The sequence below is a fragment of the Trifolium pratense genome, linkage group LG3 (genome assembly GCF_020283565.1).
Source record: "Trifolium pratense cultivar HEN17-A07 linkage group LG3, ARS_RC_1.1, whole genome shotgun sequence".
In the NCBI taxonomy this organism is placed as follows: Eukaryota; Viridiplantae; Streptophyta; class Magnoliopsida; order Fabales; family Fabaceae; genus Trifolium; species Trifolium pratense.
In genome coordinates this window covers 20,172,950-20,186,745 of record NC_060061.1, presented here as the reverse complement: position 1 = coordinate 20,186,745, position 13,796 = coordinate 20,172,950, and the positions used below count along the sequence as shown (strand labels likewise).

The 13,796-nt window shown below is 31.3% G+C and overlaps 1 protein-coding gene across 1 annotated transcript; it reads left to right on the top strand.

The window, feature by feature from the left end:
- The first annotated feature begins 6,525 nt into the window (after nucleotides 1–6,525).
- Nucleotides 6,526–9,705, top strand: LOC123913728 (beta-glucosidase 24-like). The gene is made up of 12 exons (XM_045964565.1): nucleotides 6,526–6,904; nucleotides 7,062–7,131; nucleotides 7,254–7,312; nucleotides 7,429–7,504; nucleotides 7,619–7,784; nucleotides 7,881–8,136; nucleotides 8,242–8,357; nucleotides 8,457–8,674; nucleotides 8,777–8,808; nucleotides 8,899–9,001; nucleotides 9,117–9,225; nucleotides 9,320–9,705. Exons 1-12 carry the CDS (start codon nucleotides 6,728–6,730, stop codon nucleotides 9,534–9,536), a joined length of 1,599 nt encoding a protein of 532 aa, XP_045820521.1. The 5' UTR covers nucleotides 6,526–6,727; the 3' UTR covers nucleotides 9,537–9,705.
- The last annotated feature ends 4,091 nt before the right edge of the window (nucleotides 9,706–13,796 follow it).

The window sequence follows — 13,796 nt, the reverse complement described above, 5'->3', positions numbered from 1 at the left end:
AATTCAACAAATAAAAAGCAAAAACAGCAATATGTGGGAATCAAACCATGCACATGCAGGTCACCCCATTCATTGCTCAACCACTAGAACACATACAATAACACTGATATAATTTTGATTATTAATAGTTATAAACAGTATTACAACAAGTTTATATATTTTGGAAATAACTCTTACAATCCCCCACCATTTACAAAATATGACTAAATCCATATTTCTGGAAATATCATGGTTTCAGATAATGGTATCTCACGATTTGAACCATTACTTAGTAAGATAATGTGTTCCACTTATTCCGAATAGGCATTGGTAGACAAGCTTTGAACCAACTATTCATTAGAACAAGTGTGCATAACTTACACATGAAATCTCGGTATTATCAAAAGAATTAATAACTTTGACACATTCAATAAGGCCTTGTGTCACATATCCTTTTCATGAGAATTTAAGAGTCAAGCCCTTTAACTCTATGAAGCGGCCTCACTTCATTCTCATATAGGTAGACTATATCATAAATGCACCCATAATTATGCATTCAAGCAAATATATGCTATATGTCTATTAAGAGGAAAATCTCATCCTACCACTTTATTCTTATGGTCCAAGTACTTATACTCTTTGGGATGTATTAATGTTTAAGTACTTACAATCACTCTTATAGTGTACTTTCTTCATTGAACTCAAGACTTGATTTTACTCAAGTGTGAGTTGAGTTTCCACTATTGGTGATCAATTAGATATGGGCTTGAGACCCATCCCCAATGATGTTTTCAAAACCATGTCCTTTGTCAGACCTTTCGTCAAAGGATCTGCAAGATTCTTTTCAGTTCTTACGAACACTATGGAAATTACTCCATTTGAAATTAAATCCTTCACATAGCTATGTCTTAAACCAATATGTCTGGATTTTCCATTATATACTTGGCTATATGCTTTAGATAGTGTGGACTGACTATCACAATGTATGGATACTGGCGCCATTGGCTTTGGCCAAATTGGTATCTCATACAATAAATTTCTTAGCCACTCAGCCTCTTTACTACCTGCTGCCAGAGCAATAAATTCTGCAGCCATGGTGGAGTCAGCAATGCAAGTTTGTTTCTTTGAACCCCAAGACACTGCACCTCCACCTAGATTGAAGATCCATCCACTAGTGGAAGCATGATCTTCTACGTAAGTTACCCAACTGGCATCTGTATATCCTTCCAAAACTGAAGGATAATTATTATAGGTCAAACTATAATTAATTGTCCCTTTCAAGTATTTCAATACTCTATTAACAGCATGCCAATGGTCTTTACTTGGATTACATGTATACCGACTTAACCTACCAACAGCATATGCTATATCAGGTCTAGTACAGGTCATGACATACATTAAGCATCCAATTACTTTTGAATATTCAAGTTGTGCTACAGGACATCCTTTATGTGGTTGTAAATTTGTATTTTGATCAAATGGTGTAGAAACTGATTTGCAATCAAAATGATCAAATTTCTTAAGCACTTTTTCGATATAATGAGATTGGGATAAACCAACATTCTCACCATCTCTTATGATTTTAATTCCTAAAATCACATCAGCCTCACCTAAATCTTTCATATCAAAACTTTTGGATAAGAAAGATTTAGTTTTTTCTACCTCATTTAAATCAGTACCAAAGATTAACATATCATCCACATATAAGCAAATCATGACACCTTGTCCATTGTGAAATTTACTATAAATGCATTTGTCAGATTCATTAATTTTATATCCATTGGCAAGCACAACTTGATCAAACTTTTGGTGCCATTGTTTGGGTGCTTGTTTTAACCCATATAACGACTTAGTCAATTTACACACTTTATGTTCTTGTCCTTTGATAACAAACCCTTCAGGTTGTTTCATATACACCTCTTCATCCAACTCACCATTTAGGAAAGCAGTTTTAACATCCATTTGATGGATTATAAACTTATAGATGGATGCTAGTGCCAACAACACTCTAATTGATGCAATTCTTGCAACAGGTGCATAGGTATCAAAATAATCAATACCTTCCTTTTGTGTAAATCCTTTAGCAACAAGTCTAGCCTTGAATTTATCAATGGTACCATCAACTTTCATTTTTCTTTTAAAGATCCATTTACAACCTATTGGTTTGGACCCTGGTGGGAGATCAACTAGTTTCCAAGTTTTATTACCCATAATTGAGTCCATTTCCTCTTGGATAGCTTCTTTCCAAAAAGAAGAATCTTGAGACTTTATAGCCTCTTCAAATGTTTCTGGATCACTTTCTAAATTATAGCAAATTGGTCCATAACTATTTATGGAATCATTAGTTCCTTCAACAAGGAACATAAAGAAGTCTGATCCGTAATTTTTCACTTTACGAATCCTTTTACTTCTTCTAGGTTCTGAACATGTCAAGGTATCTTCATTAGATACATTGTTTTCTAGACTTTGTACATTAGAATGAACAATGTCTTTGGAATTTTGAATTGAGGTAAATCTATTTTCTTGAAAAATTGCATCTCTTGACTCAATCACCATATTAATAGGATATGAGTCATTTGATTCAATAACCATGAATCTATATGCTTTGCTATTTTCAGCATAGCCAAGAAATACACATTCAATTCCTCTTTCTCCCAATTTCTTTCTTTTTGGTTCAGGAACCTTTACAATTGCTCTACAGCCCCAAACTCTTAAATAGTTAAGATTGGGTTTTCTTTTCTTCCAAAGTTCATATGGGGTCATCTTATTCCTTTTATTAGGAACTCGGTTTAATATATAACATGCAGTTAGCATGGCTTCCCCCCAATATCCTTTAGATAAACCAGAATAGGATAACATGGCATTTACCATTTCTTCCAATACCCTATTTTTTCTTTCTGCTATTCCATTTTGTTGTGGAGAATATGGTGCAGTTGTTTGATGCACAATACCAGTGGACTCAAAATAATTAGGGTGATAAAACTCTCCTCCCCTATCACTTCTAAAACATTTAATGAAAGTTTCATGTTGAAGTTCTACTTGTGCTTTAAATATTTTAAATTTGTCCAAAACTTCATCTTTTGAGTGCATTAGATAAACATAACAAAATCTAGTGCAATCATCAATAAAAGTGACAAAGTATTTTTTACCACCAATTGTGGGCCAACCATGTAAATCACATACATCAGAATGAATTACATCTAGCACTTTAGAACTTCTTTCAATTCGTTTAAAAGGTTGTCTTGTGATTTTTGTTAACATACAAGTAGTACATGAATTTGAATTTGCTGTTTTGTCAAAATTTGGAATTAAATTTGATTTCATCATATCATTCCATTTTCTAAAATTTACATGTCCTAGTCGCATATGCCATAAATCACAAGACTCAGCAATATAAGCAGAAAACATGTTTTCTGCTTATATTGCTGAGTCTTGTGATTTATCGATAATTCATTCCTATCGTCATAGTAAAACAAATCATTGAAATCATCATATAAGTAGTTAATTCATATAAAGCTTTAAGCATAAGGAATAATCAAAGAAACTAACTTCGTAATTCATTGATCATAACATATATATGATAATCACATGGTTCAAGAGAAATAATAATCAGAATCCCCTAAGGACCAATCATGAGAATTTAGTTACACATAGTAAAAAGAGACATTACAATCAAAAGAATGAAAGAAAGCACGATTACAAGATGATTTTGATGTGTTTCCACACTTCAATCCTTGGCTCCAAGTGTTGGAGATTTGTTGGGGAAGATACTGCAACACTTGAACAAAGAAGATGCGGATGCACGTAAAGAATCAAAGCGTGTTTTCACACTAACCTTTAGGTTCTATTCGCCCCCACCAATAATGTGTATTGGATGCAATTGGGATATACGGCGAATACCCTGCAGGATACTTTGATCACCTTGTAGTGATTTGCACTAACACAACAAGCATATCTCTGATAATAGTTTACAGAAATATTATTCCTTCAATCCATTCATGCATTAATGAAAAGAAAGATGATTTAGAGTATTGTAAATGGGAGAGGAATTGACAAGTTATCTGTTTTACGTATCCATGTTTCTCTATTTATAGAGAAAATGACTATTACTTGAGGAAAACAAACTTCCCTTCATAACAGTTATTGATGTATTCAGTTTGAAATAAATCCATAACTGCTCTCCTAGTGTGTTGGCATGTATATCTCTTGCTGCAGTTACAGTTTTGCTAAAAATTCGAATTTTAATAATTCAAATCAATTCAACAAATAAAAAGCAAAAACAGCAATATGTGGGAATCAAACCATGCACATGCAGGTCACCCCATTCATTGCTCAACCACTAGAACACATTCAATAACACTGATATAATTTTGATTATTAATAGTTATAAACAGTATTATAACAAGTTTATATATTTTGGAAATAACTCTTACACCAAGCTCCTAGATCTCCAAATGTTCTTCAATCCTTGCCTCCAAATGTTTCCAATGTCAATTTTCAATCCCTAATCTCAGATCTACCACTTCCTTTTATACCTGAGGCCAATAAATGAGATTTTCGCCCCAAGCACAAGCATTTTCGCCCCAGGCTGCAAAATTTCGCCCCAGGGCGAAAAACAACAACTTGGCCAGATTTTTGATACAATTTTCGCCCCAGGCACAAAGGATTTCGCCCCAGGCGAAAAAACAAGAACTTTGGCTCTTTTTTTATCAATCTTCAGCTACTTTCTTCCTTTTTTATCAATCTTCAGCTACTTTCTTCCTTTACAAATATTCTTAAACTAGTACATTATATTCCTCCATGAAATAGGTCAAAATTCTTCTAAAAACACTTGCAATTGGTTTTTATTTCATGTAATGACGCATGTCATCGGTTGGCTTTAAAGGGGATGATAATGTAATGATCTTAATAAGGACGGGTGGGCAAGGTACTTGAACCTTGGACCTCCAACTCCGTAACTATTAGCTCAAGCTACCCATCCCACCCCAACAAGACATATATACTTAAAAGAATGCATAGAAAGAAGCAGGGGCGGAGCCACTCATGGACTGGGCAGGGCCACGGCCCGCCCCAAAATTTTTAATTTTCATAGGTATACTGTTTAGTGGAGGTTATAATACTATTTAGCGTCGGTTTTAAACCGCCGCTAGATAGTATGTGTAGTTTTCTAGTTATCAGTTTCCAGGGTTTCAAACCCCTCTAATTGGACTACCCAAAATTCTTTTAGTGCTTTCCAGTTTGTAGGGGTTTTAGTGCCTATCTATTATTAATAATTCATGCATGTCCTTTCTTAATTTACTTTTAGAAGTATCATTAATGATTCTCCAGTGTACGTTTATCAACTCCTTTTGATCGATGAACTTAGAATTTTAGAATGCTGATGTTAATCTTCAAAGTTATAAAAAAAGAAATTTGGTTCGAAAACAAATTTGGTTTGAATTTGGTTACAATGCAGATGGACCAATGCATGTCAAATTAACATTCATCCTAGATGTGCCCTCCTACCAATTCCTTTGCCTATGAAAAAATCAAACAAACCTACCATCTCCCTAGACAACTCAAATCGAACTCCTAACCATCTAAAAATAGAGTACCAAACATTGATTTATTTTTAAATTTATATTAAACATACAAATAAATAAATTTACATATTATTATAATTTTTTCAAAATGACCATGCCTATGAAAAAATCAAACAAACCTACATTAATCTCCCTAAGCAACTCAAATCGAACTCCTAACCATCTAAAAATAGAGTACCAAAGATTGATTTATTTTTAAACTTATATTAAACATACAAATAAATAAGTTTATATATTATTATAATTTTTTAAAATGATTTATGAAAAGAACTTATAAATTTACAATTCTTTATTAATTAAAATTTATAAATTAACATAAAATTTTATTTATTTACATAAACTATTTTTTATAAATTAAAAAATAAATTAATTCATACACCCTCCGTACCATAATATATATAAGTCACTTTGCCCAAATTACACATATTAAAAAATATAATTAACGTTACATGGAAAAGAGAAATTATGAGTTAGTTTACAAAATTGTATTTTATTAATGGTATAAGAAAGATAAATTGAATAATTGAAATAAGAGGCTATAAAAAAAATTGAAATAAGAAAGAGTAATAAATAATTAAGAGTATAATAGAAAAAATAGTATTAAATATTTTATTTATAATATAAAATGACTTAATTTTGTACAATTTTTTTTTCCCAAAGTAACTTATAATTCAGTACTATAATTTAGAAAAACAAAAAGTCTTAATTCAAACGGGTCCATAGTTTGCTACTTGTGGAAACAAACAAAGCATCCTTCAACTTATTTGACAATTGACACTGAATTATATGGGATAAGTACTTATTTTTTAGAAGACCTATCCATAAGAACTCACGACGAAATAACTAATAATAAAACTGCCGGCTTATTTGTTTTTCAACAATTGACTAGTCAACACTCTATAAGTGACAACATTATTTTGACCACTAAACCAACTTGCTTCAATTAAAATACAAAAAATAATAAAGTCACAATTAATTACCTATATAAGAAGGCCGGACATGCCTGCATTTGCCAACAACAAAACTCAAAACCATTTCATTATCAATACACACAAACAGAGCAAATTTACATTAACCATATAATATATAATCACATATATATATTATTATTTTTGTCATTCATTCAAATTAGATTAACAAATTCATCAAATAATAATCATAAAAAAATGACATTCAATTACCTTCTCCTCTTCATAATTTCTTTTGTTCTTTTTCTTGGTAATTCAAATATGGTGAATTGCATAGAAAATATTGAAGTTGAACCCATAATTGATATTGCTTCATTCAATAGGAATAGTTTCCCTCAAGACTTTATCTTTGGAGCAGGTTCCTCTTCCTACCAGGTAATTAGTCATGTTTAATTTTTATTTTATCTTCACCATCGGTATATATCCTGCCAACTTGACCACCTAATCTGGTTCGAGGGCCTGTTCTAGACCACCTAATATATTGAATTAATTATGTTTATGTTTCTAACATTATTTATGTATGTATGATTAGTTTGAAGGTGCAGTAGCCGAAGGTGGTAGAACACCAAGTATATGGGACACATTTACTCATAGATATCCTGGTATGAACTATATAACTATATGTTTTTCACTTTACTTAGAGAAGCACAATTTTAAAACAATTTTAACATTTTTGTGAGAAGATATAACTTACATTTTTTCTTAAACTTTGATTGACATGCAGAAAAGATCAAGGATGGAAGCAATGGAGATGTAGCCATTGACACATATCACAAATACAAGGTAAGTCTCCTTAAGATTTGTATTTAGTAGTAATCATGTGAGTAAATTTTTTAGTGCTTCTTTTTTATTTTGAGTTTTAGTTTAACAAAGTAATTAATGTATTTTTTATCTTATAGGAAGATGTTCAGATAATAAAAGATATGAACTTGGATTCATACAGATTTTCCATTTCATGGTCTAGAATGTTGCCAAGTAAGTCAACTTGATCAATGAATATATTCTTAAAAAAATTTATCTTAGTAGATGTTTTACTTTAATTTAAATATCTACCAATATCATTTTATAACAATTAATTCTTCCAAACAGATGGAAAGCTTAGTGGTGGTGTAAATCAAGAAGGAATCAACTATTACAACAACCTCATCAATGAACTACTAGCTAATGGTATACAACCATTATTGACTCTTTTCCATTGGGATCTCCCTCAAACTTTGGAAGATGAGTATGGTGGTTTCTTAAGCCCTCTCATAATGTAAGTATTCAAAACATGTCTAATTATCTATATAAGAAATATTATACATTTCGAAATATTATTTTAATTTGTTACATATTTATTTCAATTTTTCAGAAAAGATTTTCAAGATTATGCAGAACTTTGTTTCAAAGAATTTGGTGATAGAGTCAAATATTGGGTTACATTGAATGAACCATGGAGCTACAGCCAAAATGGCTATGCAAACGGGAGAATGGCACCAGGTCGTTGCTCTAGTTGGTTGAATCTAAATTGTACTGGTGGTGATTCTGCAACAGAACCTTATATTGTTACACACAACCAACTTCTTGCACATGCTGCAGCCGTTGATGTATACAAGAAAAAATATCAGGTTTGTTATTTATTTTTTTATAAACTCACGACGAAAATCATGTCTCAAAATTTTCATATTTCTTAAATTGAATTTTATTAACATACTAAAATAATTTGTTTGCAGGAATCTCAAAATGGTGAAATAGGCATAACAATGGTAGCTAATTGGTATCTTCCACTTTCAGATTCCAAATCCGACCAAAAAGCAGCACAAAGAGCAATTGATTTCATGTATGGATGGTAAGAGCTCATTTCTAATTCTTTATGTTTCCATTTCTCTTCAAAAACTGTTGCTAAATTTATAGACCATAAGTTGAAGTTAAAATTGATTTTTTTCAGGTTTATGGATCCATTAACATCAGGAGATTACCCCAAAAGCATGAGATCTCTTGTTGGCTATAGGTTGCCTAAATTTACTGCAAAGCAAGCTAGACAGCTCATTGGTTCATTTGATTTTATTGGTTTGAACTATTACTCTTCAACATATGCCTCTGATGCACTTTTGTCAAGCAATGCTAGACCTAGCTACTTAACAGATTCTTTGGTCACTCCAGCATGTAAGGAACTAAGCCATTTTACAACTATAGAATTCATTGAAATACTTTAAATTCAATGATTGTTGACAATGTATTTCCTTTTCTATTTTTGATTAATTGCAGTCGAGCGCAACGGAAAATCCATTGGTATTAAGGTAGGTGTATAATCACCTAAACTTATAACACTCTAGCAAGTTTAATTCATTTCTAAACCGTAAAACTTACATCCTTCCATAAATATGCAGATTGCTTCAGATTGGTTGTATGTGTATCCAAGAGGAATTCGTGACCTTCTATTATACACCAAAGAAAAGTACAATAACCCTTCTATTTACATAACTGAAAATGGTAATAACACATATCTCTATATCATTTTAGTTTTCTTGAATGCAATATTGTACTTCAATTCATATTGTATTGGATTTTTAAACTTATTGAACCAATTGTGAATGACAACTTGTAGGTATAAATGAATACACGGATTCTACGTTATCTGTAGAGGAATCGCTGATGGATACTTTTCGAATTGATTACCATTATCGTCATTTATTTTATATTCGATCAGCTATTAGGTAAGTAGTATTTTATATTCCCAAAATATTTTTCTATTTTTCATCATATATTTTAATAGTTTTCTAAATTACTTCCTTTAATTATATATCACAGGGAAGGTGCAAATGTCAAGGGTTATTATGTATGGTCTTTGTTCGACAATTTTGAATGGTCATCAGGTCATAGCGTAAGATTTGGCATGACCTTTATAGATTACAAGAATGGCTTAAAAAGATACCAAAAGTTGTCTGCATTGTGGTTCAAGAATTTTCTAAAAAAAGAAACTAGACTTATGTTTCTATTGAGAAAGGTTATGACATTCATTCATTAATTAAAGAGTGATATATATATTTGTAATTAAACATTATTTTATTTATTTATTCCGATGAGGTCCAATTTGACCAATAAGGAATTGAAAATGGATGCATAGATGTATTGATTTTACTTGTGAATATATTATTGATTCTATTGTTGAATGAAAGAATATTATATAGGTCTAACTTGTTATGGTTAAAAAAATTAGCCATAGCATATTTTACTTTAGTTGATACATTAATCATTTATTTAATATTACGTATTTTTTTTCGGCCTCTGTTCGTCTTCTACAGAGACTGATTTTAATAATAATATATTTACCGTTCAAAAAAACTTAATGTCTTATTATTCTCTCTCAAGTAAAAGTTAACGACTAAAAATTAAACATGTTCTTGTGTTCTTGTGAGCTTAGCTCAATTGATAGGGATGTCACATTTTATATGTAGGAGTCAAGGTTCGAACATCAGACACTCTACTTATTTATCTTTAAGATGAAATTTTTTACCACTAAACTATTTGACCAAAATATAATTAAACGACAGAAAAACTACATGTAAGAAATAAATGAAACTATCCTAATGTCATATATTAGAATATATAGTATATCATGACAATAGCGGAAATCATAAACATAGTATATTATGTCATAATGAATAACATTGCATCTAGATGCATGAATTTAGGAGACCATAATAAACGATAAGAGGAACAGGTTAGAAATTTATCTCTTGAAGGCATCATCTTTCTCAAACCTTAATGGATTTGTATACATATTTCACAAGAGTTTAGAGTTACAATGTTATTAGAATCATTCAAATTTTATTCAAGTAAAATGTTCATATATATATATATATATATATATATATATATATATATATATATATATATATAGAGAGAGAGAGAGAGAGAGAGAGAGAGAGAGAGAGAGAGAGAGAGAGCCATCATGTGATGTCATATATCGATATATCAGAACCCTTCAAGTTATTAATCATATTGAACTAATTAGTATTTAATGAATCAATGGAAGAACAAAACATAGAAATAAAATTTCTTACACTACAAGCACTATAAATAAACCATATATTCAAGAAAAAGAAAAGAAAAAAAATCTTTTAAGAATAGACTAAACAAATTAACAATTATTTTTCTTTGGAATTTTTTTACATATAATTAATACCTATAATTTTTGTTTTTACAAATGTACAAATTGAAAAATATTATTGAAGTGAAAGTTAAATGAGAGAAATTTAAAAGTCCTGGTCCAAACGATTTTTTTATTTTTTTTGAAATCAGCAAAGATTTATTGAAATAAGGTTATTCAAGCACAAGGAATGCTAGGAAAACCCAAATAAAGTTACAGAAAATCCTAGTAAAAATCTTTGAAAGACATTAGATGAGATATGTGTGGAGAGATTTTTTAGGACATTAGAAGAGATTTTGTAGTGACATAATTAGAGAGTGTGATGGGAGTGAGGTGGCTTGGAAACAGATATCCTGCAGTTTATTTTGACACAGTTTCCACGCAGTTTTGTATTACAGCCATCCGATCAAAAACCTGTGGTAGAGATTGTTTCATGTGATTTTTTAACTGCGTTGATCTGGATCGTCCGATCTATGATTAACGGTCCAAATTTAAAACTGTGTGAAAACTTTATGAAAAACTATTGCAGGAAATCTGCATCCAGGTGGCTTTGCTAAGTACGATGTAGGTGATTAATGTACTATTTAATTCTCATGTAGAGTTAGTTAATTAAGATGAGTTGGTTATTAATTAGTTGAACATTGTACTCACTCCTTCCATAATAAATGATTCAGTTAACTATTTCACACATGTCTATGCAAATTTTTGACGATTAATATCTTTAATTAATGAGTATATATTTATATTTATATTAATTTATTAGTAGAAAAATATGATCAAAATAAAATATATAAATAATGAGTATATAAGTTAGTTGTATCTCTTTGGTTTAATCTTGGTGTTTGTTGCTTGGTAGCTTAGCAATGAATCTGAGGCCTAGAGTTCCTGTACTAGTGTCTACTTTGTAATAGGCTTTGGTTTTGAGTAGTGAATTTAGCACACCTTGTGCTTAATTCTCTTTTTAATAAATTTGCTTATTAAAAAAAACAGTTGTATCTCATTTTCTCATTATCAATGAAAGAAACTTATCATAATTTTTCCTTTTGAATTCTCTTGTTTGTTATTCATTCTTTGTCTGCCATCTTTAAGACAAGCCATGTTCTCATGAAAATAACATGATGAAAATAACATACTGCCGCCTTATTTGTTTATTCAACAAACCATCTCAATGGTACGGTACTTATTAGGTACTTATGGTACTTATTAGGTACTATCATTGGAGTACCATCCATTTGAGTACTTATTAGGTACTACTTCTAAAATAAGAACACTCTCTCTCCTCTTGGACCCACCTTATTTTTCATTAAAATATTCTTTTCATGGACCCACTTTATTTTATATATATATTCAATTTGAATTAATGGTACAAAAACACAAATTTTTTTGTACATCACAAAATCATAATTTTTGAATTGGCATGCCTCTAAAAAAATTTATTGTCAACCATATATACGTTGGTGCAATATTCGGTAAATAGAACTCAATATAATACGGGGTATTCTTAACGTCTCCTTGCAGGATCATGTTTTAGATAGGTGGCAGTAGCAGTCAGATTTGGACGATGTTTATACTGTTCGTGGTGCATATCAGCTTTTGACGACACAGGATGCGGTTACTTTGGATGCTGCGTCAGGTCTCATTTGGCACCGACAGGTTCCTTTGAAGGTTTCCATTTGTGCTTGGCGTCTCTTGCGGGACAGGTTACCTACCAAAGCAAACCTGGTTATTAGAGGGATTTTATCTGCGGAGGATCATCAGTGTGTCTCTGGTTGCGGAGAGGTTGAGTCGGCTCAACACTTGTTCCTCTCTTGCAGCACTTTTGGCGCTCTTTGGTCTCTTGTTAGCTCCTGGATTGGCTCTTCTTTGGTGATTGCTCAGACTCCTTCCGATCATTTTGTTCAGTTCACGGATTCAGCAGGCGGTTCTCGAGCACGACGTTCTTTCATGCAGCTCATATGGCTTGCGGTTGTGTGGGTTGTGTGGACCGAAAGAAACTACAGATTGTTTAGAGGTTCATCAAACTCAGTGCATCACATGTTGGACAAGATCAAGATTTTTTCATTTAGGTGGTTGAAAGCGACGAGTAGTACTTTAGCTTTGAACTGCCATAGCTGGTGGTCTAGTCCTATGCTTTTTTTGGGCCTTGTTTAGTTTCTTTTGGTCATGTATCTTGACTCTTTGTAACCTTACTTAGTCTTTTCTAGCACATCTTGTGCTGGGAGGACGATTGGTCCATTTTAAATATATATATATATATATATATATATATATATATATATATATATATATATATATATATATATATCTCATTTTGGTTTGTTCAAAAAAAAAATATAATACGGGGTATTATTTAGCCGATGATATTTATCCACAATGGGCTACACTTGTCAAGACAATTCCAATGTCACAAGGAGATAAAAAAAAAAATTGTTTGTCCAACATCAAGAAGCAGCAAGAAAGGACGTGAAGCGTGCATTTGGAGTGCTTCAATCTCGATTCGCAATTGTATGTGACCCGGTGCGTAATTGGCATATGGATACAATTAAACATATATTATATGCATGCATTATATTGCATAGCATGATTGTGGAAGACGAACAACATACGTATGCTGGTCATTTTAATTATTCTTATGATCAGCCCCCGACAATGATATTTCAACAAGTGACACACATAATGGTCCTCATCAAAATCTCGCACCATACCTTAAAAGAAGAGCACAAATTCAAGATAGGCGAGCTCATCTTCAACTTCAACATGATCTTGTCGAGCATATTTGGCAACGTTTTGGGCATGATGATCAACAAAATTAATTGTTTTTAAAATTATGTAATGCTATTTTAAATTATTTTTTAATTATGTAATTCTTAAAATTTGGCAATATTTTTTTAATTAAATTTTGAATTTTAATTACTTTTCGAATTATAAAAAAAATAATACATACTAATTTTGTAATTTTTTCATTCAATCAATTTATATTATAAAATATATAATTAAATAATATGTTATTATAATGATGTGAAATTATTGATGAGACCCATTTTAAAACTTTTTAGGAAGTGCTCCATTGGAGGGGTTGAGTACCTATTAGGTACTATTATTAAAAAATAATGGGTAAATGATCATTTACCCCCC

Excerpts from the sequence above, each read along its gene's own strand:
- LOC123913728 (XM_045964565.1), top strand. The coding sequence starts at position 6,728 with ATGACATTCAATTACCTTCTCCTCTTCATAATTTCTTTTGTTCTTTTT. Across the intron at positions 7,313-7,428 it reads ACACATATCACAAATACAAG|GAAGATGTTCAGATAATAAA; the intron begins GTAAGTCTCCTT and ends TTTATCTTATAG. Across the intron at positions 8,809-8,898 it reads GAAAATCCATTGGTATTAAG|ATTGCTTCAGATTGGTTGTA; the intron begins GTAGGTGTATAA and ends ATAAATATGCAG.